Genomic DNA, 27554 nt, shown 5'->3' with positions numbered 1-27554 from the left:
CGAGGACGCTAACACACACCCTACAGTAAAATCACTCTGTTTACACGCAACGCATGAGGCGTTTGCTCCCATCAAAGTGACGCTTATTTGACATATTCATAAAAACAGAGCAAATATTATGAGCCACTAATTCAGAATTGTCTTGAAAATAATCAGATGTACCCATTACTAAAGCCAAGAACGAGTTAGTCAAATAAGTAGAGGTACGGATGTGGGTTTATAATTTTTCTTTCCGGTTGGTACCACGTCCGTTTATACTCCAACTCAACAACTGTCAAGTGGCGCATCTGCGTTTTGTTGACTTGCCCAGGACGGCGACAGTTTTTCCAAGGTAACGCTTTTCTGCTGGGTGTCAAGTGCCGCGCTGCCGTCGGATGGGTTTCTGGGCGGCATGCGAACCATTACGCACCCCTTTCTCGTATTTCAACTCAACGCAAGTCAAGTGGTCGCAGGCACGCGGGACCGCCGCCACAACGGAAATCCCAGTAAAATCGGCTCTGCACTCAGAGTGTTGATTACTATTTTTCTGGGCACGTTGACACAGCCTGTCAGACATGGCGTGAAGGCATGTCGGCTGTCTACTCGTCGTGCACTCCAATAAGGCATTTGACGTGGTAACTGATTCGAGAAGAAACGGCGAATAAAGGAAGAAAGTTACGACTTTTGACCGACGTTTACTTTTTTCAAATAGCTGCCAACGTCAGCCCACCACACAACCTTTATACTGTGGCACTGTCGTCTCCATTTGTGTGTTGCTTACTCCACGTGTCACGACTCTTTTCGTATAGAAAAGCACACGACAAAACTCGTCCACCAAAGCAGTGAGGCTGGGATGACAGCGAGGGAAACTTGTCAGTATAGGGCGAGTTCCCTCGATTTCTTTTGTCTCAGCTAGCCCCCATGAAGCAACTGCGTCGTGTTTTCCAAGGAGTGCGCGAATAATAGCTACACTGGGAAAAAAATACAAAATAGTAACATTGATACACAAGGTTGCAGATTGTCTTATGAGCTGATATAGGGAGTGTCATTGGCTGTGATAAAAAATATGGAAATTAAAAGTAGAAATTCAGACCCAACTCTAGTAGCGGTGACACGAAGTGAATCTTTCACAGAGGATGACCACGCACAGTGTAAATCGTACCAGGCTACAAGGCACCAACGCTACAGCAAAGAGTAAGACGCTCCTACGGATTACAGAGTGTGTGCACGTTAATTTCACTCCGATTACGATTTTTAATCGACAAGTTTTGATCCCCACACAACATATTCAACACGATATCTGCAGCATTTCTAATGGGAAATATAAAGAGGACTACTAAGGCAGGTGGGCCCACTCGAATATTTTTCACTGCATACACGTCTAACGTATGTATTATGCTTGGTTATGCACCTGGACTAGGTACAGTAAAGTGAGTCGTGGATAATCGGAGAGGACCTCCTACCGTCCATTGTTAAATAAACGCGTACAGAGTCGCCTAACATATCTCGTTTAAGCGGCCTAATAATAAATAAAATAAGTACCGTATGGCTAGGGCCTCCAGTCGGGTAGACCGTTCGCCTGGTGCTACTTCGGCGACTTGCGTGTCGATGGAGATGAAATGATGATGAAAGACACACAACACCCAGTCATCACGAGGCAGAGAAAATCCCTGGCCGCGCCGGGAATCGAACCCAGGACCCCGTACACGGGAAGCGAGAACGCTACCGCAAGACCACGAGCTGCGGACAACGGCCTAATTATAATACTGCAAGAACAGCCACCGACCCTCGACCCATGATTGCAAGGGAGGATTCGCAACTCATTGCAGCAACTTGTGCAGTGTTCTGTTCGGATGCAAGCACATGAACCCTTGTTATAACCCTGCTTGTAGTGGTGTAGTTAATGAATCACCTTCTGGCATTGGTCATAAACCGCGACGCACTTTTGCAAACGCCTCTCCAAGTTCTCAACTGTTACTGTCTCTCGCAACTTTAGAGCATTAATTCTCAGTCCATAACGGCAGCAACCATGATGCACTAGAACAATCACAGTATCTACAGTTCATCTGCGAAGCATAAGTTCCAATCTTCCACAATCCGTGAGAAGAACCTGCCTTGGTATAGCTTACAGTCCACTAGCACCTTTGTAAGTTCAGGAGTTGCTTAAAATACTTCGTTCGCTCGTCATTGTTATGTTTCTTAAGCAGCTCCCAACAGAACACCGAAATGCGATTTCCGCCGGTGTTCCCTACATGTACTACAACTGTATGTTATCAAATGCTGGAACCAGCACTTCAGGTTGAATCCTTTCACATATATTTGACTTAATTTGCTTGTTTTCGTTATCCATATCATCACTTATAGTGACTCGATCTCTTTTTCTCACAATCCTAAGCTCATGCAAATTAATCGCTTTGAACTCTAGTCTTTGCTATTTAGAAAAGGTATTACTAGGTGGGTTTCATTTATATTTAATTGAGCTGGAAGGCATCAAACTCAAGTCCACAGGAATGGTAATTCAGAAAATCGACGTCCACTGACATATCATCTCAAAGATGAGGAATAGTTAAGAACTGGTGCTCAATCTCGACAACGGCGGCAGCGCCTCATGCTTAATCAGTTCGGCACCTTACCAGTAGCTCCAAAAATGTGCAAATCAGACATTGGCACTGCAGCCATTCCTTCTTTTCTCCCGGAAAAACGTCAAAATAATAATGTGACACAGCAAAGATTTCAGAACTTCCGTCTGTTAATATTTCGGAATTAATATCATCTACTCGTGCACGAACAATATGAATCTAATGATTTTCGGTTAACTAATCTTCAGTAACTACTCAACGATCGACATCTTTGTTACCAGGAGAATTTACATTTGGCGCTCTCGTCAAAGGTAAACACTGAAACTATTTTGGCAGCCCCGAGAGAAGCGAGGCTTATCTAAGTTTCTTCGTTTCATTTCTAAATTATCGATCACACCTTCTGGAATAACTCACACTTTACATTGAGGTGACAAAATTCATGGGATGGCACGTATACAAATGGCGGTAGTATCGCGTACACAAGATGCGTGGGTGGAGCTGTCATCTGAGCTCAGGTGATTCGTGTCAAAAGGTTTCCGACGTGATTGCGGACCGACGAAGGGAATTAACAGATTTTGAATGCGGAATGGCTGTTGGAGACAGACGCATGGGACATTCCATTTATGAAATCGTTAGGGACTTCAGTATTGCAACATCGTAAAGAGTGTGCTGAAAATGCCAAATTTCAGACATTGCCTCTCACCGCGGCCAATGCAGTGACTGACGCCCTTCTCTTAACTATCGAGAACAGTGGCATTTGCTTAGCGTTGTCAGTGTTAATAGCCAGGCAACAATGCACGAAATAACCACAGAAATCAATGTGGGTCGTACAACGAACGTATCACTTAGGACAGTGCTCCATAACGATGTGGGATGGAGGCAGCATGGCTCAATTTTTTCTGCAGGGGACTTCCAACGACTTGTTGAGTCAATGACACGTCGAGTTATGCTGCACAAATTACCAGATAACCGAATAAAGACGTCTATATAATGAAACTTCTGTGTCAGTACTCAACAGTGGACACAGTTTTTTTCCCTAGCAACGCAAAGTTTGATTATCGCATTCGGTATCGACAAAGTCTGGGGGCAGGTCCGGATCTCGAACACAATTTTAAACTGTTACGGAATATACGAGGGCAGTTCAATAAGTAATGCAACACATTTTTTTTCTCGGCCAATTTTGGTTGAAAAAAAACCGGAAATTTCTTGTGGAATATTTTCAAACATTCCCGCTTCGTCTCGTATAGTTTCATTGACTTCCGACAGGTGGCAGCGCTGTACGGAGCTGTTAAAATGGCGTCTGTAACGGATGTGCGTTGCAAACAATGGGCAGTGATAGAGTTTCTTTTGGCGGAAAACCAGGGCATCTCAGATATTCATAGGCGCTTGCAGAATGTCTACGGTGATCTGGCAGTGGACAAAAGCACGGTGAGTCGTTGGGCAAAGCGTGTGTCATCATCGCCGCAAGGTCAAGCAAGACTGTCTGATCTCCCGCGTGCGGGCCGGCCGTGCACAGCTGTGACTCCTGCAATGGCGGAGCGTGCGAACACACTCGTTCGAGATGATCGACGGATCGCCATCAAACAACTCAGTGCTCAACTTGACATCTCTGTTGGTAGTGCTGTCACAATTGTTCACCAGTTGGGATATTCAAAGGTTTGTTCCCGCTGGATCCCTCGTTGTCTAACCGAACACCATAAAGAGCAAAGGAGAACCATCTGTGCGGAATTGTTTGCTCGTCATGTGGCTGAGGGTGACAATTTCTTGTCAAAGATTGTTACAGGCGATGAAACATGGGTTCATCACTTCGAACCTGAAACAAAACGGCAATCAATGGAGTGGCGCCACACCCACTCCCCTACCAAGAAAAAGTTTAAAGCCATACCCTCAGCCGGTAAAGTCATGGTTACAGTCTTCTGGGACGCTGAAGGGGTTATTCTGTTCGATGTCCTTCCTCATGGTCAAACGATCAACTCTGAAGTGTATTGTGCTACTCTTCAGCAATTGAAGAAACGACTTCAGCGTGTTCGTAGGCACAAAAATCAGAACGAACTTCTCCTTCTTCATGACAACGCAAGACCTCACACAAGTCTTCGCACCCGAGAGGAGCTCACAAAACTTCAGTGGACTGTTCTTCCTCATGCACCCTACAGCCCCCATCTCGCACCGTCGGATTTCCATGTTTGGCCCAATGAAGGACGCAATCCGTGGGACGCACTACGCGGATGATGAAGAAGTTATTGATGCAGTACGACGTTGGCTCCGACATCGACCAGTGAAATGGTACCGTGCAGGCATACAGGCCCTCATTTCAAGGTGGCGTAAGGCCGTAGCATTGAATGGAGATTACGTTGAAAAATAGTGTTGTGTAGCTAAAAGATTGGGGAATAACCTGGTGTATTTCAATGCTGAATAAAACAACCCCTGTTTCAGAAAAAAAATGTGTTGCATTACTTATTGAACTGCCCTCGTAAAAGCAGCTTACAGTGGGCTACAGAGTGAAAAAAATTACTTCAGGATAGTTCTGTGGAATCTGTTACGTCCGCCAAATGAAGATTGCCTGTGTGGAAATGAAAAGAAGGCAGTCAGTTTTAGTTGTGATGGTGGCTGCAGAAACTCACCTGCGACGACTTTGTCCAGATACTTCATGCTGGAAATGGCCTCGTACGTCAACTGTCCTGCGTTCTCTTTCAGCGTCGCGTCCACCTCCTCGTGCAGCCGCTTCTGTACATCTGGACTGAGAGCCAGTTCGTAGAGCGCGAAACTCATGGTTGTCGACGATGTTTCGAATCCTGCGGCGTAAAACAGGATCGACTGTGCCGCCACGTCGTCGATCGTAAATTCTGTGAAAAGGAGTCGTGCCATTAGCTGATTTCCTGTATCTGATAATAGTGAGTTTATCTTACAACACCGTGCTTTAACAGCACAGTAACGCATTCTGTAGCAGCACGACTGATCAGTCAGTTTCTAGACGGTTTTGTTAGAGTCGAAGCAGCTGAGATCTCACGCAACTTTTCTATGGAGCTATCCACTCAGAAAAGCCTGTAATTAAGTCTTTATTTCCAAATGTAAATGTTTTCGTGCCAGTTTTTTCACTGTAATTTTTTGTGGTATTTAGTGACTGTGTATGTTCTAAACCGCGGTAGTTATCAAATGGTAGTTCACGTTTACCGTTGTGTGTGAAATCGCTGCAGCACAACAGGCAGTGCTCCACAATGAGAGATTTACAGGCAATCAGTGTTTTCATCAGGTGAAAATCAACAGCGATGGACTACTTTAGAAATGCATTTTAACCATCAACTACTTTATTTAATAAAACAGTTGATAGCAAAATTTATTTTCGAAAGCAACTAACAGCCGCATGACAAATAATTCTATTAAATATTTTGTTTTTCTGCCGTACGACAGACCGTCAGAATTACAAACAGATTTCAATCGTTACGAAGCCAGATCTGTGGTTTTGTATGTATAGGATTTCGGTTGTTACCGTCTCTTAATGTCGTACTACAAAAGACGTAATTTACCGACTTCGTATTGAGTCCAGCTCCGCTGGCCTTAATTAGCTACAGGGAGACAATTATTGAACTATATGAAGAAATGTAAATTAGTTGCAAACTACAGCGCACACAAACTTTATTCAACATGTAACGTCGCTACACATATTCGGGTTTATGTTATGACATGTTCAATGTGCCTGCCATCCTTGACTATGATGTCCAAATGTGTGTGAAATCCTGTGGGACTTAACTGTTAATGTCGTCAGTCCCTACGCTTACGCACTGCTTAACCTAAATTATCCTAAGGACAAACACACGCACCCATGCCCCAGGGAGGAATCGAACCTCCGCCGGGACCAGCCGTATAGTCCATGACTGCAGCGCCCTAGACCACTCGGCTAATCCCACGCGGTTCCTTGGCTATGGTGTGGCGCAGACGAATAGCGAAATCCTGCATGACCAGCTGAAGTGTCGGAACATCGGTGCTGTCGATGACCTATTTCAGCTCAGCTATGGTTTTGGGGGTTATTGCCGTACACCTTGTCTTTAATATAGCCTCACAAAATTGAGTCGCATGTGCTCAGATCCGGATAATATGACGGGCAATCGAGGCCCATGCCAGTGGCCTTTGGGTACCCAAGAGCAAGAATGCTGTCCCCAAAGGATGCCTCCAGGACATCAAATACTCTCCGGCTTCGATGGGGTCGAGCTCCGTCTTCCAAGAGTCACATCTTGTCGAAATCAGGGTCGCACTGGATAATGAGGATGAAACCATCTTCCGAAACCTACCGTATCGTTCGGTAGTCACCGTGCCATCAAGGAATAGCGCGACTGGACATTGAACATCACACACTCACCTGTTGAAGGTGAAAGAAATTCTCGATCGCGAGATGCAGATTCTCAGTCCCCCAAATGCGCCAATTTTGCTTATTGACGAACTCATCCAAATGGAAGTGGGCTTCGTCGCTAAACCAAACAACAACGCGCATACTTATTCCCATCTTGCCCAGTGGTCAACCGTGCAGTTTGAACGTCCTAACACAGACCGTTCTGAAGTTATGACTCTTTTATTTCATAAAGTTCAATAATTGTCACCCTGTATGTTTTGTGGAAGATGATTTTGTAAAATAAGTAACTATGCATTTTAATAGTAAAGTATGAATCTGTTCTACATCTGTATAACATTCCATAAGCCATTGGGCCGTGCATGATGGGGAGCACATCGTGCCACTATTATCGATTTTATCTCCTGTTCCATTCACGTATTGAGCGAGGGAGAAAAAAGGCTGTTTAACTTCCTCTGTATGCATCCAAATCTCGCTTATCTTTTTTTGTGATTTTTATGCGAGATACATGTTGGTAAGAGCTTAATGGACGCAGTTATCTTCGAATACTTCTCCTTCTTCCATGTCTCTCAATTCACTGACGGATATTGGCCTCTTCTATACGTTTCTATTTGTCTTCGGTTTTCTACATCTACATGATTACTCTGCAATTCACATTTAAGTGCTTGGCAGAGGGTTCATCGAACCACAATCATTCTATCTCTCTACCATTCCACACCCGAACAGCGCGCGGGAAAAACGAACACCTAAACCTTTCTGTTCGAGCTCTGATTTCTCTTATTTTATTTTGATGATCATTCCTACCTATGTAGGTTGGGCTCAACAAAATATTTTCGCATTTGGAAGAGAAAGTTGGTGACAGAAATTTCGTAAATAAATCTCGCCGCGACGAGAAACGTCTTTGCCTCAATGACTTCCATCCCAAATCGCGTATCATATCTGCCACACTCTCTCCCCTATTACGTGATAATACAAAACGAGCTGCCCTTTTTTGCACCCTTTCGATGTCCTCCGTGAATCCCACCTGGTAAGGATCCCACACCGCGCAGCAATATTCTAACAGAGGACGAACGAGTGTAGTGTAAGCTGTCTCTTTAGTGGACTTGCATCTCTAAGTGTCCTGCCAATGAAACGCAGCCTTTGGCTCGCCTTCCCCACAATATTATCTATGTGGTCTTTCCAACTGAAGTTGTTCGTAATTTTAACACCCAGGTACTTAGTTGAGTAATTATCGAGTAATCGAATTAAAACGGATTTCTTTTGGAACTCATGTGGACCACCTCACACTTTTCGTTATTTAGCGTCAACTGCCACTTGCCACACCATACAGCAATCTTTTCTAAATCGCTTTGCAACTGATGACCTTACTAGACGGTAAATTACAGCATCTGCGAACAACCTAAGAGAACTGCTCAGATTGTCACCCAGGTCATTTATATAGATCAGGAACAGTAGAGGTCCCAGGACGCTTTCCTGGGGAACACCTGATATCAATTCAGTTTTACTCGATGATTTGCCGTCTATTACTACGAACTGCGACCTTCCTGGCAGGAAATCACGAATCTAGTCGCACAACTGAGACGATACCCCGTAGGCCCGCAGCTTGATTAGAAGTCGCTTGTGAGGAACGGTGTCAAAAGTTTTCCGGAAATCTAGAAATACGGAATCAACTTGAGATCCCCTGTCGATAGCGGCCATTACTTCGTGCGAATAAAGAGCTAGTCGCGTTGCACAAGAACGATGTTTTCTGAAACCATGCTTATTACGTATCAATAGATCGTTCCCTTCGAGGTGATTCATAATGTTTGAATACAGTATATGCTCCAAAACCCTGCAAACCGACGTCAATGATATAGGTCTGTAGTTAGATGGATTACTCCTACTACCCTTCTTAAACACTGGTGCGACCTGCGCAATTTTCCAATCCGTAGGTACAGATCTATCGGTGAGCGAGCGGTTGAGTATGATGGCTAAGTAGGGAGCTATCGTATGAGCGTAATCTGAAAGGAACCTAATCGGTATACAATCTGGACCTGAAGACTTGCCCGTATCGAGCGATTTGAGTTGCTTCGCAACCCCTAAGGTATCTACTTCTAAGAAACTCATGCTAGCAGCTGTTCGTGTTTCAAATTCTGGATTATTCCATTCGTCTTCCCTGGTGAAGGAATTTCGGAAAACTGCGTTCAATAACTCCGCTTTAGCGGTACAGTCGTCGGTAACGGTACCATCGGCACTGCGCAGCGAAGGTATTGACTGCGTCTTGCCGCTTGTGTACTTTACATACGACCAGAATTTCTTCGGATTTTCTACCAAATTTCGAGACAATGTTTCGTTGTGGAACCTATTAAAGGCATCTCGCATTGAAGTCCGTGCCAAATTTCGCGCGTCTGTAAATTTTAGCCAATCTTCGGGATTTCGCGTTCTTCTGAACTTTGCATACTTTTTCCGTTGCCTCTTCAACAGAGTTCGGACCTTTTGATCCACCTCTTACCATCTTGTTACAGCGACCAGCCTCGCGTCTTCAAGCCATCCCTTTTCGCGTCTTCCAGTGCCCATCTTGTGATCTCAGGATCTCCAGCGAACAGTTCTAAGGATCGACATTGTCGAGCTACGTGCGCGCTCCATTGCTACTTCAGTTTTGCAGTTCTGTCTGTGACGTCTGTCATTCTTCTAACGTCCCCTGATCGAATCCTACCCCTGAGGCTGACTCCTTAGAACCTGTCGTTCCATGGGACGTTGTGTGCGCCGTAGTTTACTGGCACTTGCCTTAGTCAGTCATAGTTTCCAGACTGTAGGATAAAACTGGTCCTATGCACATATTATAGACCTCATTTGGGACATCCTTGGTCAGAATAAATCTTAGTTTCTGTAATGTTGCTCAGCTCACTCCTATTCTGCGAGGAATTTCTGCATTTTGATAGTTTTTCCCTGGTTTAATTTCGTGACCAAAGTCGATGTATTCATTAACAGTTTCAGTAGACTAGTTTCCAGTTGTAAGTTGTTGTCTGTCTGGGCTTAGTATTTCTGTTTTATTGCCAGTCTTTGAAAAGGAAGGATTCAGTTACTGGATCACAGCCTTTAGTTCTTCCAGATCTTTGTTTATGAGCATATCACCGGCAAAGCGCAGACCGTTCATATATGAGCCATCGATTTTATTCCTCTGCTGTTCGAGTCTAGTGATCTGAATACATCCTCCAATGCAAGAGTGAATAGTTTCGTAGAAATTGTGTTAGCTTCACGAACTCCTTTGCCGAGTCTTCATCCACTCTGCCATTGTTGCCTGTTCATAGACGTATTTCAGGAATTCTGTCTACCTCGTATTTATACTGGCCTTCATTATTTCCCAAATATTTTCCATAACCTATAAATGTAACCCGGTGTTACACTCAGTTGTTTCTTCGAGGACATGTCGAATGGCTCTGAGCACTATGGGACTCAACTGCTGTGGTCATAAGTCCCCTAGAACTTAGAACTACTTAAACCTAACTAACCTAAGGACAGCACACAACACCCAGCCATCACGAGGCAGAGAAAATCCCTGACCCCGCCGGGAATCGAACCCGGGAACCCGGGCGTGGGAAGCGAGAACGCTACCGCACGACCACGAGATGCGGGCGACATGTCGAATAATCTCGATTTGACCCACAGACGAAAAACCTTCCCGAAAAACCACTTGCTCAATAAGTTGACAGAAATCCAATTCTCTTGTGTGACGGTTTGTTACAATTTTAGTCAACATTTTCTAAAGACGTGATAAACTAACCGGACGGTAGTTATCCAAGTTTCCCTTATCACGCTTTTGAAAGAGTAACATCATTTCAGCAATTTTCCATTTTTATGGTATTGTTCCAGACTTGATGCATTTATCCTCACACCTTCCTGCAGGCAGCGTCGACCTAGTTTCAGCATTTCATTAGTCATCAAATCCTCCCCAGGGGATGTTTTTCGTTTTTTAGTCGTCTCAGGGCCTTTCAACAGTAGTAGTAATTACTTCCAGTGTTTCTTTCTGTATATCATTCAGGGCTATTACTTCTTCCTCATGCGGTCCCTCAATCGCCGAAGTATGCAGAAGTTGGTAGAAATCTTTAATAATTTTAGTAATATTATGTCCACTTAAAAAGGTAAATGGATAGGTTAAAGTTAGATGCAGTGGGAATAAGTGAAGTTCGGTGGCAGGAGGAACAAGACTTTTGGTCAGGTGAATACAGGGTTATAAATACAAAATCAAATAGGGGTAATGCAGGAGTAGGTTTAATTATGAATTTAAAAAAAATAGGAGTACGGGTAAGCTACTAAAAACAGCATAGTGAACGCATTATTGTGGCCAAGATAGACACGAAACCCATGCCTACAGTAGTACAAGTTTATATGCCAACTAGCTCTGCAGATGACGAAGAAATTGATGTATGATGATATAAAAGAAATTATTCAGGTGGTGAAGGGAGACGAATGTTTAATAGTCATGGGTGACTGGAATTCAAGAGTAGGAAAATGGAGAGAAGGAAACATAGTAGGTGAATATGGATTGGGGCTAAGAAATGAAAGAGGAAGATGCCTGGTAGAATTTTGCACAGAGCATAACTTAATCATAGCTAACACTTAGTTTAAGAATCATGAAAGAAGGTTGTATACATGGAAGAGGCCTGGAGATACTGACAGGTTAGAAATAGATTATATAATGGTAAGACAGAGATTTAGGAACCAGGTTTTAAATTGTAAGACATTTCCAGGGGCAGATATGGATTCTGACCACAATCTATTGGTTATGAACTGTAGATTAAAACTGAAGAAACTGCAAAAAGGTGGGAATTTAAGGAGATGGGACCTGGATAAACTGAAAGAACCAGAGGGTGTACAGAGTTTCAGGGAGAGCATAAGGGAACAATTGACAGGAATTGGGGAAAGAAATACAGTAGAAGAAGAATGGGTAGCTTTGAGGGATGAAATAGTGAAGGCAGCAGAGGATCAAATAGGTAAAAAGACGAGGGCTAGTAGAAACCCTCGGGTAACGGAAGAAGTACTGAATTTAATTGATGAAAGGAGAAAATATAAAAATGCAGTAAATGAAGCAGGCAAAAAGGAATACAAACGTCTCAAAAATGATATCGACAGGAAGTGCAAAATGGCTAAGCAGGGATGGCTAGAGGACAAATGTAAGGATGTAGAGGCTTATCTGACTAGGGGTAAGATAGATACTGCCTACAGGAAAATTAAAGAGACCTTTAGAGAAAGGAGAACCACTTGCATGAATATCAAGAGCTTTGATGGAAACCCAACTCTAAGCAAAGAAAGGAAAGGAGAAAGGTGGAAGGAGTATACAGAGGGTCTATACAAGGGCGATGTACTTGAGAACAATATTATGGAAATGGAAGAGGATGTAGATGAAGATGAAATGGGAGAAATGATACTACGTGAAGAGATTGACAGAGCACTGAAAGACCTGAGTCGAAACAAGGCCCCCGGAGTAGAGAACATTCCATTAGAACTACTGACAGCCTTGGGAGAGCCAGTCCTGACAAAACTCTACCATCTAGTGAGCAAGATGTATGAGACAGGCGAAATAGCCTGAGACTTCAAGAAGAATATAATAATTCCTATCCCAAAGAAAGCAGGTGTTGACAGATGTGAAAATTACCGAACTATCAGTTTAATAAGTCACAGCTGCAAAATACTAATGCGAATTATTTACAGACGTATGGAAAAACTGATAGAAGCCGACCTCGGGGAAGATCAGTTTCGATTCCGTAGAAATGTTGGAACACGAGAGGCAATACTGACCCTACGACCTATCTTAGAAGAAAGATTAAGGAAAGGCAAACCTACGTTTCCAGCATTTGTAGACTTAGAGAAAGCTTTTGACAATGTTGATTGGAATGCTCTCTTTCAAATCGGTAAATCGGTAAACTTGTTCGACACTTTCCTTGTCAACTCCTGTTAACTCAGACACTGATTTTTTCAATGTTTGCATCAGTTTTTGCTGACAATGGTCTGACAGTGCGAGTGTCATCACTGGTGTCTTCGCGGCCATCTTTAAATCGTTTAAACCACTCAAACACTTATGTTCGCGATAAACAATCATCGCCGTACACTTGTTGTAACATTACAAACGTTTCACTTGCAGATTTTCCTAGTTTGAAACAAAACTTGATGTTAACACGCTGTTCTTTCTGTACACTCAACATTTTCCGACGCACAGACAAAACGTCAACTACTTAAAACAGACGCCACGGGCAGACTGAGTGCAGGAGGCAGATGAAACTCGAGCAGTAGGCGGAGCGAGAGTCACGTGACAGGCCACGCGACTTTCAGCCTTATTGCATTCGTTTTATTGTTTCACCAGTACTAGTCCGGTTTTTTTCTAGCCACACCTCGTATGTAAAGAGGCCGAATAAGGCGCTGCGGTCGGCAACAGCTATATAAGACGACAAGTGTCTGGCGCAGATGTTAGATCGGTTATAGCTGCTACAATGGTAGGTTATCAAGAATTAAATGAGTATGAACGCGGTGTTATTGTCGGTGCAAGAGCAAAGGGACACAACATCTCCGAGGCAGCGATGAAGTGGGGATTTTCCCGTACGACGATTCCACGAGTATACCTTGAAGATCCTACAAGAACAGGACCAACGATGACTGTTGGGAATCGTTCACCGTAACAGAAATGGAACTCTTCGCAAATTGCTGTAATGACGCATTATTCAAGACATTGAAATAATGAGAAAAAAAGCAAGTTTTGTTGCCTTCATATATATTGACGAAAAGCACTCTAATCATTACAATATCTCCATTGGAACAACATCTGCTGTCTAGCCCATCAAACAACTGCATAAAACATGGAAACATGGAACAAGCACTCACTACTACAACATCTCCACACCGACTCGCTACTAACACCTCTCGACAAGAACTTTTCACTCCGACATCTCAGCAAGCACTGCCCACCGCAACTTCTCAATAATCACTGCCAGTGGAGGCGGCGGAACAATACTCTCTAGCGCGATCTCTGGCGCTGTGGCTCAGTGTAGCCACCTTTCAATATTTACTACTTAAAGGTAGCCTAATTAGGAATCCCTCTGTGAGGATAGAGGGGACACAAGTTCTTCAGCGCCGCGAGGCTCTATAGTTAGGAGTAATTACAGACGAAAAATGGAACAACAAAGCCCATGCAGATGTCGTAGCCCAACTATCTTTAGAAGTTTTAAGTAATCTAATTAAGATTGGGCACAAAAGATTCCATTTGCCACCCAACTTAATTAAACTTTACCACAACAGCATGGTGGGAGATTGGGCGCAAAGGCTCATGAGGGTGATGCCTGCCGTGGCTGTGAGGAGGAATACGTTGTTAAGCTCTGTTGGGGTGTTCAGAACAACTCCTGGGGGGGGGGGGGGGGGCTTTGCTGGTGTTTATGAGGGCTATGTCCTCTACGCATTGGAATCCACGAACAGGCAGCACATTATTGGGTAACCAAAGGAAAATTGAAAAGACTAGGGAGATTATGTGGGTACACGTGGGTGACAAATTTGCAATCAGAAGAAGAGGGTAGGAATTATGGCAAGAGTCATGGTAAAATGAGGAAACAGAGCGGAGGGGTTTCAACTGTTGCCAGACAATAGGGAAAGGTTACAGATGGGTTACTTTAAATCGAGTAGGGGTCTGCTGAACTTCTTTACAGGGTATGGATCATATACGACATATTTATGTCGTTTTGGAAAACGGGCTACATCTGAGTGTGACTGTGTCACTGTCGAAGGAACTCCTGATCACGTGATCTATGAGTGCCCGACATACAACGATGTGCCAACCGGATTACGATAATAACTACTCAACTGTGAGACCTTTGCCTTACAAAGACCCGACGATACCTTTCAGATACTCAACAGCTTGGCAAACGAGGTATCACAAAAGAACCTCAATCAAAAGAACGGACTAAGACTGAGATGCACCTGCCCAGTACCGTTGGGCGCGGAATATCCGATCGCCGTTTTGGTTCAAATGGTTCAAATGGCTCTGAGCACTATGGGACTCAACATCTGTGGTCATAAGTCCCCTAGAACTTAGAACTACTTAAACCTAACTAACCTAAGGACATAACACACATCCATGCCCGAGTCAGGATTCGAACCTGCGACCGTAGCAGCCGCGTGGTTCTGGACTGAAGCGCCTAGAACCGCTCGGCCACAGCGGCTGGCCGATCGCCGTTATGGTCGAGATCCGCCGTGTTCCTGGGTTAGAGAGGCAGGTGTGTCACTCACACAGATCTGAGAGCAGCACTTATGTAGTAATTATTAGGTACTAGTAGTTATAGAACAGAATGTAGACACCAATTAGCAACCGCTAACATGACAGGGACTGCAGCGAGTTCAATTAATTTGGGCTAGCTCAGTGCCAGGGGCACTCCCACTGAGATTAGCTGGTTGGGCAGGTCAGCAACATAGGTTTATAAGATCTTCTGACACACCTGCAACGGTGCAGAAATTACAGCTTTTTTATATTTGTAGAGTAGAATAGTAAACATACTAACCTTGTACATAGTGACAGCCACTAACGAATGCTTGTAGTTGCAACTGTTAATGAATAAATTATAAGGCTCACCACTTAGCTTAGGTAGTAGGTTAAGACGTATAATATTGTACTCTGTTTGGAATAAAGTTTTTTTTAAAAAAAAACATCTATGTAAGCATGTCAGAAAATTTGACTGATTTTTACTCCACATTTTTACTCCAGATTATTGCCTTCTCCATTCGGTTAGCATATGTAAAATGCTAGTATATAAGAGGTCAGCTAAGTTCTTCATGAGAGTCATTCTATTCATTATCCTTTGTTGCTGTCGCACAGCCACTTCAGGTAACACTTGACACTGCATGAATAAAATTTTGCATGACACACTTTTGTTGTGTTAAGTTTTTTTTTATATTGACTCTCTTTGTTATTCATCTATTAAACGCTCAGAATTTTTCCACCTGCTATTTACTTTGTAGTGTAGTGGACATTTCTCTGCAAAATAAATATGTTAAAACGTTAAATGTCGTTTTTCACTTGCCTTGAAGGGGGGATGTGACGGAAAATATAAACATTTAGTCAACAAATCATTACAGCCATATTTATAAATGTACAGATCTAAAATTTATCATGTGTAAAGCAAAAATGCTGTGTTTTAACGGAAAATACACTCCTGGAAATTGAAATAAGAACACCGTGAATTCATTGTCCCAGGAAGGAGAAACTTTATTGACACATTCCTGGGGTCAGATACATCACATGATCACACTGACAGAACCACAGGCACATAGACACAGGCAACAGAGCATGCACAATGTCGGCACTAGTACAGTGTATATCCACCTTTCGCAGCAATGCAGGCTGCTATTCTCCCATGGAAACGATCGTAGAGATGCTGGATGTAGTCCTGTGGAACGGCTTGCCATGCCATTTCCACCTGGCGCCTCAGTTGGACCAGCGTTCGTGCTGGACGTGCAGACCGCGTGAGACGACGCTTCATCCAGTCCCAAACATGCTCAATGGGGACAGATCCGGAGATCTTGCTGGCCAGGGTAGTTGACTTACACCTTCTAGAGCACGTTGGGTGGCACGGGATACATGCGGACGTGCATTGTCCTGTTGGAACAGCAAGTTCCCTTGCCGGTCTAGGAATGGTAGAACGATGGGTTCGAAGACGGTTTGGATGTACCGTGCACTATTCAGTGTCCCCTCGACGATCACCAGTGGTGTACGGCCAGTGTAGGAGATCGCTCCCCACACCATGATGCCGGGTGTTGGCCCTGTGTGCCTCGGTCGTATGCAGTCCTGATTGTGGCGCTCACCTGCACGGCACCAAACACGCATACGACCATCATTGGCACCAAGGCAGAAGCGACTCTCATCGCTGAAGACGACACGTCTCCATTCGTCCCTCCATTCACGCCTGTCGCGACACCACTGGAGGCGGGCTGCACGATGTTGGGGCGTGAGCGGAAGACGGCCTAACGGTGTGCGGGACCGTAGCCCAGCTTCATGGAGACGGTTGCAAATGGTCCTCGCCGATACCCCAGGAGCAAGTGTCCCTAATTTGCTGGGAAGTGGCGGTGCGGTCCCCTACGGCACTGCGTACGATCCTACGGTCTTGGCGTGCATCCGTGCGTCGCTGCGGTCCGGTCCCAGGTCGACGGGCACGTGCACCTTCCGCCGACCACTGGCGACAACATCGATGTACTGTGGAGACCTCACGCCCCACGTGTTGAGCAATTCGGCGGTACGTCCACCCGGCCTCCCGCATGCCCACTATACGCCCTCGCTCAAAGTCCGTCAACTGCACATACGGTTCACGTCCACGCTGTCGCGGCATGCTACCAGTGTTAAAGACTGCGATGGAGCTCCGTAGGCCACGGCAAACTGGCTGACACTGACGGCGGCGGTGCACAAATGCTGCGCAGCTAGCGCCATTCGACGGCCAACACCGCGGTTCCTGGTGTGTCCGCTGTGCCGTGCGTGTGATCATTGCTTGTACAGCCCTCTCGCAGTGTCCGGAGCAAGTATGGTGGGTCTGACACACCGGTGTCAATGTGTTCTTTTTTCCATTTCCAGGAGTATAATAAAACATGTAGGATTAATATTGTCCCAGAAACTTTGATTTTTAATTTTTATTATCTTTTTTTATAAAAAGCCGTAACTTAAATTCTAATCATGCAATTAATCTGAAAATTTTATTGTAGTGTCCTGAGAAGGTTATAAGACCACTCAACTACAGTTATTAATTTATGGTACAAACTGTAGCATTAACAGAACTTTTTTTCTACATGCGATCATCTAAAAACTTGAATTTTGTTCCAGGATCTCGTATTTTTTAGTTCCAGGAAGACAGCACCACGTTGCAAACAGCTCCTGAAAATTTCATAGCAGTAGCGCATATACTTTCTGAGAAAAGGCTTCTAATAAAGTAAAAAATGTAAAATAGAGACAATGAATTTCAAAGATTTTCTTCTCATATGTAATAAGCTTACCTCAATTTTAAAATCTTGCATACTGATACTCCTCATCCCTCAGGTTTCTCTTCTCTCCTCTTCGAATCTGCCTGGCCTGTATTAGCAGGTAAGACACTGATCTGTTAGCTTTCTTGACCCTGCTCTAATTGATGGTGTAGAATGCTTTTGTTGTAAACACACCAGAATCTATATCATCCCTCTTCAGGACTTCAATTCTGCCGTTATTGTAGCACAAAACTGCATCATAGACATCTATTTTGAGTACTTCAAGTCCACAGAATGTCATTTTTGAGCATCTAATCCAAATTAAATTATTGAGGCTTTCATTTGCTTTTTGTGTCTTTCCAGTAAATCATGGTTTGCAAGGAACCTGAATGTGGGCTTAATTGCATTCATAACAGGTTATGGTAATGAGTGTATTTGTGAATACGTCCCATTTCTGTGTCTTTCGGACACAGATAGTGCATTGGTGTTTGGTCAGTGGATAGTTTGTAGAAAAAAACTGCCCACACAGCACGCCTCAATGCCTCTAAATTATGAGTATTTTTCCTGATAGATCTCCCATAAATTAACTTAAGAGAAACAGTTTCTTTCAGAGTAAGCCTGCCTTTTCCTCCTAGCGGTTTTCCATCCTAAAGTACTTCACCTTTCTTCTCTTTCAGCAAGCGACGAAGCCTACCACCAAGCCTCTTTTGGATGTGGCCAACACATTTCAACTTTTCTATTGTTGCACTGTACGGATTTTTATCTGCTACAGCTTTGAACGAAGAGGAGGCCCCATCACCAAGGTATTTAGTATACTTAACACCATACTGGTCCTCAGGTCTGGAGAACATCCTCACAACTGCAACAGCCTCCATGCCCCCCCTTGAGCCACTATAATTTGTAGAGCATGCTAATGCATGCTTATCTTGCCACAGTTTCTCACTGTATTGTAGGACATTTTCCTTGTTGCACAGTGGTAGCAGTACTTGGACATAATTTCTACATCTAAAACTTTCCCTGAGTCAATACCAATAACATATGCAACTCATACAGAGATGTCTGGCCCCTTTTCATCCAGGTCCCATCTACAGATACACATAGGTCAGTAACATTTAAAGGAGATTCAGTGGCATGAGTATCAACCCCAGGATCTGTTTCTTTTTGGTTTATTTCCACCAATTCCTCCACTGCTTTCTTCATAGAAACTTGGGCAGTATCGCATACAGCACCAGACATTTCTTTATTTATTTTTTCAAGCCTTGTGCAAGGTGGAGGCATGTTCAGAAAACCACACAATAAATTACCTCCTTTCCTGCACTCTCCAAGGCATCTCAGAGCATATGCTAACCTAAAATTGCTTTCGTAGGTACCAGCATCAGTTCTCTCGGAGGAGGAAAATGAAAATTCATAGCCAAACGAATTACAAATTAATTTAAAATCACAAGCTATTCCCACTCTTCTTTCTTCAACAACAATCATTAATTCCATATTTTTACAGCTAACACACGAACATGAAAACTTTATAGCCTGGCAGAGAAGCTCTAATGATTAAGTCTGAATCCAGTGGAATCCATAACAACATCATTCGCGCACCTGTCAAATTCTCCTGACCCAAGTTTCGATGCTCTTCATTTCGAGCTGCTTCCTCTTTTTTGTTCGTAAACCGATTTCCATGAAACCTCCGTTTCCTAAACACAGTTTTTCCACCACCCATTGTACATAAATCTTGACCTCCACGTATAAACCACACGCAAGAAAGCTTTCAGGTAAAGATATACACGTCAGCCAGAGATATAAATGTTATCCAAAGATATCGAAAGAAACACTGTCAAAAATTCCGCTGAAGCAATCAGTTTCCCAATGTCGGGAAAGGTTGGGGTCGCCGCCAGTGCACAGATCATCAGTTAAACATTTTAAAGGCATTTCTAAAGCTGCTATCACGATAAAATTCACACACATTGTAGATTAAATTGTGTAGACCAAGAAAATAATAGTTTTGAAAAATCGTTTTATGGACCAAAATCCATTACATACACCCTTAATAAACTGAAAAACTACGTAAGAAACTCAAGTTAAAAGCGAGGCATAAACATGTGTTGTAGATGGGTAATTTGCTGAACGTCATAGCTCCAGATTAGAAGTTATTAGGGACACTTAACAATGTCAGTGGCATACTACGGAGGATAATGCAGCATAATTGATTAGAGCGTAGACTCGACCATAAAATTAAGGGCAGTAAAGAACCAAATCTGTGCCACTTCCTGGGATCGATGGAAGTTACCTGAGTTCCAATCCCCAAAGTTGTACACAATTTCCAACGTGCGTTTTAACGGTATTTGTCTGTACTAGATGTGTAAAATAAAATAAGAAAACTGTGGAGACAGAGGCGATGGCAAGGGGGGAGGAAGATGCTATAGCCCCCCCCCCCCAAATGGGGTATCATATTAGACTGGATAAAATGACTCCAGAAATCAGCGAATATATTACTTAACAGAATCACTCAATTTCTTTTAATTATGTAGCAATATACACTCCTGGAAATTGAAATAAGAACACCGTGAATTCATTGTCCCAGGAATGGGAAACTTTATTGGCACATTCCTGGGGTCAGATACATCACATGATCACACTGACAGAACCACAGGCACATAGACACAGGCAACAGAGCATGCACAATGTCGGCACTAGTACAGTGTATATCCACCTTTCGCAGCAATGCAGGCTGCTATTCTCCCATGGAGACGATCGCAGAGATGCTGGATGTAGTCCTGTGGAACGGCTTGCCATGCCATTTCCACCTGGCGCCTCAGTTGGACCAGCGTTCGTGCTGGACGTGCAGACCGCGTGAGACGACGCTTCATCCAGTCCCAAACATGCTCAATGGGGGACAGATCCGGAGATCTTGCTGGCCAGGGTAGTTGACTTACACCTTCTAGAGCACGTTGGGTGGCACGGGATACATGCGGACGTGCATTGTCCTGTTGGAACAGCAAGTTCCCTTGCCGGTCTAGGAATGGTAGAACGATGGGTTCGATGACGGTTTGGATGTACCGTGCACTATTCAGTGTCCCCTCGACGATCACCAGTGGTGTACGGCCAGTGTAAGAGATCGCTCCCCACACCATGATGCCGGGTGTCGGCCCTGTGTGCCTCGGTCGTATGCAGTCCTGATTGTGGCGCTCACCTGCACGGCGCCAAACACGCATACGACCATCATTGGCACCAAGGCAGAAGCGACTCTCATCGCTGAAGACGACACGTCTCCATTCGTCCCTCCATTCACGCCTGTCGCGACACCACTGGAGGCGGGCTGCACGATGTTGGGGCGTGAGCGGAAGACGGCCTAACGGTGTGCGGGACCGTAGCCCAGCTTCATGGAGACGGTTGCGAATGGTCCTCGCCGATACCCCAGGAGCAACAGTGTCCCTAATTTGCTGGGAAGTGGCGGTGCGGTCCCCTACGGCACTGCGTAGGATCCTACGGTCTTGGCGTGCATCTGTGCGTCGCTGCGGTCCGGTCCCAGGTCGACGGGCACGTGCACCTTCCGCCAACCACTGGCGACAACATCGATGTACTGTGGAGACCTCACGCCCCACGTGTTGAGCAATTCGGCGGTACGTCCACCCGGCCTCCCGCATGCCCACTATACGCCCTCGCTCAAAGTCCGTCAACTGCACATACGGTTCACGTCCACGCTGTCGCGGCATGCTTCCAGTGTTAAAGACTGCGATGGAGCTCCGTATGCCACGGCAAACTGGCTGACACTGACGGCGGCGGTGCACAAATGCTGCGCAGCTAGCGCCATTCGACGGCCAACACCGCGGTTCCTGGTGTGTCCGCTGTGCCGTGCGTGTGATCATTGCTTGTACAGCCCTCTCGCAGTGTCCGGAGCAAGTATGGTGGGTCTGACACACCGGTGTCAATGTGTTCTTTTTTCCATTTCCAGGAGTGTAGGTTGCGATGTATTTCAAATACATTTTAGATAAAGAATAAGAGCGGCAAATAGCTTACTATACAAACCAATAAGTATCATTTGACTTAAAATGGGCGTCTTATTATTATTAATATACACTGGATGTATATTAACGTACGAGTACCACGTACAATAATCATGAAACCTAAATATGGGGGATATACTTGCCGACACTTAAATTGCTGACCTCAGACAAAAGCTTCGAAATCGCCGGACATCTTGGTAAAATCGTATTATTTTCACGGCTACACACGTTCTGTAGACACGTTTTTACCCTGAACTCCAAAACAGTTACCAAAAACTACTTTAAGCAATACTAAATTTTACCAATTTGTCGGTCGAGGACCCCAACTCTCCTTTTGTTAAGCGATATTCCATTCCCCCAACCCTCCAACCCCCCCCCCTCCCCCCCCCCCCCCCACTTGACCGACTTCTACAATCACCTCTGTGTTTAGAGCGCTTCACGGGTAAAACATACGCCGTCCCGATTAGAGGCAATATGCGCTGCTAATACTGGGAAAAATTTCTGTGCTGCACTTCGTAATGCTAACTTCACAGATATTTCTAGTCGGTGCAAGTGAGCTCTGTGGCAGAGGTGGTGATAAAACCGTAGCGTCTCTGTCGCCGAAATGACTACGTTGTACGTTTATGAAATGTCATCAACATCGAATTGGGAAGTAACACAGCACAGACACGGCATTACACAGCGCAAAGGGACGAGCTGATATTATACACAGCGTAAGTACTTGATTATCAACGCATAATGCATTTGTATTAATACACAACACAAGCAACACTGTTCTGCACACAAAAACTCATAATGGTGGAGTTTCACAATCTTCACAGGTAAGTACATTGAAATTGTAAAGGAGAAATCAAAGGCGGGTCACAAAAGTTTTAATTGCTAAAAATGAAGGCTATAAATCACTGAACAGTGAGTGACAGCAGTTACTACTGAGACAATTTATTTTTATTAACGTATTGAATTCATTTGCCACAGGAAATAAAGTAGAATTTGTAAGTAACAACGTCCATAAATAACTGATGAGTGGCATGTGCTACTGAATAACACAATGAACACACAATTGGTGTAGATGAAGTATGAGACTGTTATTGTTCGTACCAGTAATTAGAAGACCTGTCTTCTATTTGACAGTTTCTATCATATTTCTTGCCTTCATTAGCGTATTTCTTCGGCGTTTTGAGCATTATGGAGAAGTACAAAGTTTTCATTGTAGGTATGCATTAATTTATGTTCCACACACCTGAAATCAAAACTGTTTTGTGACATGTCCGAGCCTACAATGTAATTCTTGTGTAAAGCATTGTTAATCTAATAGTGAGGTTTAGGCAGGTTGTGGGGTGAAAGTAACTATGAGAGTAAATGTCTACGTTGGCTACATGGGTTCTTAAACACAACTAAATGTTTACAAATTTTTGTAACAGAAAAGCTGCAGACATAGTGTTCTAGTAGTAGGCCATGACAAGATAATGTGTTGTGGTATTGAGGTCTACATATAGCACTCGGTTTATTGTAAATTACATCAATTCCTACGCTCCCCCCCCCCCCCTTCCCCAATAATACACTACTGGCCATTAAAATTGATACACCACAAATATGACGTGCTACAGACGCGAAATTTAACCGACAGGAAGAAGATGCTTTGATACGCAAATGATTAGCTTTTCAGAGCATTCACACAAGGTTGGCGCCGGTGGCGGCACATACAACGTGCTGACATGAGGAACGTTTCCGACCGATTTCTCATACACAAACAGCAGTTGATCGGCGTTGCCTGGTGAAACGTTGTTGTGATGCCTCGTGTAAGGAGGAGAAATGCGTACCATCACGTATCCGACTTTGATAAAGGTTGGAGTGTAGCCTATCGCGATTGCGGTTTATCGTATCGCGACATTGCTGCTCGTGTTGGTCGAGATCCAACGACTGTTAGCAGAATATGGAATCGGTGGTTTAGGAGGGTAATACGGAACGCCGTGCTGAATCCCAACGGCCTCGTATCACTAGCAGTCGAGATGACAGGCATCTTATCCGCATGGTTGTAACGGATCGTGCAGCCATGTCTCGATCCCTGAGTCAACAGATGGGGACGTTTGCAAGACAACAGCCATCTGCACGAACAGTTCGACGGCGTTTGCAGCAGTATGGACTATCAGCTCGGAGACCATGGCTGCGATTACCCTTGACGCTGCATAACAGACAGGAGCGCCTGCGATGGTGTACTCAAGACGAACCTGGGTCCACGAATGGCAAAACCTCATTTTTTCGGATGAATCCAGGTTCTGTTTACAGCATCATGATGGTCGCATCCGTGTTTGGCTACATCGCCGTGAACGCACATTGGAGGCGTGTATCCGTCATCGCCATACTGGCGTGTCACCCGGCGTGATGGTATGGGGTGCCATTGGTTACACGTCTAGGTCACCTCTTGTTTGCATTGACGGCACTTTGAACGGTGGACATTACATTTCAGATGTCTTATGACCCGTGGCATTCATTCGATCCCTGCGAAACCCTACATTTCAGCAGGATAATGGACGACCGCATGATGCAGGTCCTGTACGGGCCTTTCTGGATACAGAAAATGTTCGACTGCTGCCCTGACCAGCACATTCTCCAGATCTCTCACGAATTGAAAACGTCTGGCCAATGGTGGCCGCGCAACTGGCTCGTCACAATACGCCAGTCACTACTCTTGATGAACTGTGGTATCGTGTTGAAGCTACATGGGCAGCTGTACCTGTACACGCCATCCAAGCTCTGTTTGACTCAATGACCAGGCGTATCAAGGCCGTTATTACGGCCAGAGGTGGTTGTTGTGGGTACTGATTTCTCAGGATCTATGCACCCAAATTGCGTGAAAATGTAATTACATGTCAGTTCTAGTATAATATATTTGTCCAATGAATACCCGTTTATCATCTGCATTTCTTCTTGATGTAGCAATTTTAATGACGAGTAGTGAAATACAGAGTTCCAAACCCACAAGTTCCGTCGATATACTTATCTTGCAGTCCTTTGTTATCCAGAGTTGGAGCTCCACGGCGTCATATGTTGACTGAGTTGTCTTTTACCTTCATAAATAACGAAAAAACTTCTAATAATGCTTATCTTTTTTAGTATTCCCTACATAAACAGTTTTACGACACTGATCACCTGAAGCATCGTGCTGTCTCAGCGAGTCATTGCTGCCACCTTAACACTAGGGAAATTCAGTAAGGAGCCTTCTTGTAAACATCGGCACAACTATCGTCCGTTAAAGTGTCTGCCATGACTCTCATAACAACAACCGCCCACACGACTGTCCAGGCGCCAAGTGCCCCATCACCTCCATCAATTTATTTTAGCGACTTAGTGATGTCATTCCCATGATATCAAATGATCGCTGTATCAAAATTTGGCTCTGAGCACTATGGGACTCAACTGCTGTGGTCATTAGTCCCCTAGAACTTAGAACTACTTAAACCTAACTAACCTAAGGACATCACACACATCCATGCCCGAGGCAGGATTCGAACCTGCGACCGTAGCAGTCGCACGGTTCCGGACTGCGCGCCTAGAACCGCGAGACCACCGCGGCCGGCTATATCAGAATTACGACATGTCATAGACACCACCCAGATTTTAATGCAAAATTCATTCAGTTTGTGAATAGTCTAAATGCATGCGTCAGATATACTCTTTACCGTTCTCACTTTTGAAAGCTTACTGGTACAGTTATAAAGTGCATATAATTGCATTTTTGGGAAAAAATTGATTTTGCTTGCATACTTATTAAAATTTACAAGTAATGGCCTATTTCCCTACTTCTAAGCAAAATAAAACTTCCCATTAATAATCAAATAAAAGGGTCCTGACAGAGATGTATGCTGTTCAAAGCGCCCTGATGAAGAAAGGAACGAGAAAAAGGAGATCGATTAAACCACCAAGGTTCTACAAACACCCAAGACGCCTGGTGGAATGATTCCTTTCATCATTCTGGCCCTAGCCGATCTCTCGACGATGGGTTCACTAGTTGGGGTTGCTACGGCTATTGCCAGGACTGCCTAGGTCCTTTTATAAACAAAAAAGCCCATTAACAATTGTATCTGAGAGGGCGCTTACAAATACAGCCTGTTAAGAAGAAATTCAGTATTCCGAGATTTATGCGGAATACATTACCGAAGACTATCTAAAAATCAAGAACATGCGGAATTATGAGTATAGATGCAGCAGGAGGACCTGGAACTCACTGGGTAACATGTTACAAAAAGAAATACAAATAACGTCTGCTATTTCGACTCATTCGGCGACCAGAAACGTACGCAAGAATTACAACGATTCTTCACGGGCAGAAGGCATGTGTTCTACAATTTTCGACGCTACCAAGACTTTAAAACATTCCTGTGTGGTCATCTATGCGTCATGTTACTTCTGAGTGATATATAAGGACGGGATTTAAGCATGCATTCACCAGCTGATGTTTAGTCGCAGTGCCGTACACTCTGACTTTAAAACAACGATCGTCTGTACTACGTGCGAATTACTTCGCACCAATTGATTAGGCATTGGGGATTGAGTATTGCGCTGGTTAAACTTGAGACATACAACACCATCCCAAATATCACAGGGGCTAACAATGAACTGCATCTGGAAATTATTCGTAGAAACGAAATTGTGGAAATCGAACATGATGTATACGATATTTACGTTTTAAACGAGGTTTTAAAGCAGTTTGGGAAAGGGATTGAGATCCGTGCAAACATCAGTACACTTGAATCTGAAATAAGGACGGCGAATGCATCGATTAGCTTTAAGGAGAAAGGTTCAATAGTCGCACCATTGGGTTTCAAATAGGGACAGGTTTTGAAAATAGAACCCAGTAAATTTTACACATCTGATCAGACACTGAATATTTTCCCTGTCAGTTCAGTCCGTGTTGAGTGTAACATTACAACGAACACATATCTCGACGACAGAATGATTCATTCAACTTACGGATTCTTCGCATCGGTTGGAACAAGGTACAAGATTTTTGAGACTCCTACCAACGCTATATACTTTCCAGTGACAGTTCAGGCATTGGTCTACCTGAAGCCGCATATTGTGGACCAGAGCAACGTACTTGCTGACTTTCGTGGTGAGGAAATCATTGGACGACTACACCCAAGGCAGGATGGGCGTAAGGTATGAAATCAGCGCACACACCACACTCCACAGCACTTCGCAACAGAAGCGCAAGGTGATAACACGTGCGAGCTACGAGTTCCGCTATACCAGTAGGCTTGAAACCTCGCAATGACGTCGTCGCTCAATACATCTCACCCAGTGAAATAGATTAGATTAGTACTTGTTCATAGATATTGAATACGACACTTCGTAATGATGTGGAACGTGTCAGGTTAATAAAAGGTGTCTATACAAGATATTACATTAGACAAAATATTACATGACACTCAATAATATATTTTTTTTGTGGAGGTTGGGAAATTACCCACTTACTATGGGCTATGAGAGCCCATTTGCAGAGAACCACTTAATGATTTTCTGAAAAACATCGTTTACAATTTCACCAGCTAATTCTTGTCTGTCGGGTGTGATAGCTATACTTGTATCATCGGCAAAAAGTACCAGCTTTGCATGTTCGTGAAGAATATAGAATGGCAAGTCATTAATATATATTAAGAACAGCAGAGGACCCAATACCGAACCTTGCGGCAC

At 44.2% G+C, this 27554-nt stretch overlaps 1 protein-coding gene across 1 annotated transcript in view; it reads right to left on the bottom strand.

Annotated features, from left to right (window-relative positions):
- The window catches only part of LOC126263476 (probable cytochrome P450 6a14), a 148705-nt gene extending 143378 nt beyond the window's left edge, over positions 1-5327 (bottom strand). The window contains exon 1 of the mRNA XM_049960570.1: positions 5180-5327. Coding sequence (XP_049816527.1) covers positions 5180-5327 — 148 coding nt within the window. The remainder of the gene's footprint in view (positions 1-5179) is intronic.
- Positions 5328-27554: the final 22227 nt, after the last annotated feature.

Source organism: Schistocerca nitens, chromosome 6 (genome assembly GCF_023898315.1).
Source record: "Schistocerca nitens isolate TAMUIC-IGC-003100 chromosome 6, iqSchNite1.1, whole genome shotgun sequence".
Taxonomy (NCBI): Eukaryota; Metazoa; Arthropoda; class Insecta; order Orthoptera; family Acrididae; genus Schistocerca; species Schistocerca nitens.
Note: the sequence above shows the minus strand (reverse complement) of the source record. Positions and strands in the feature narration are given on the sequence as shown.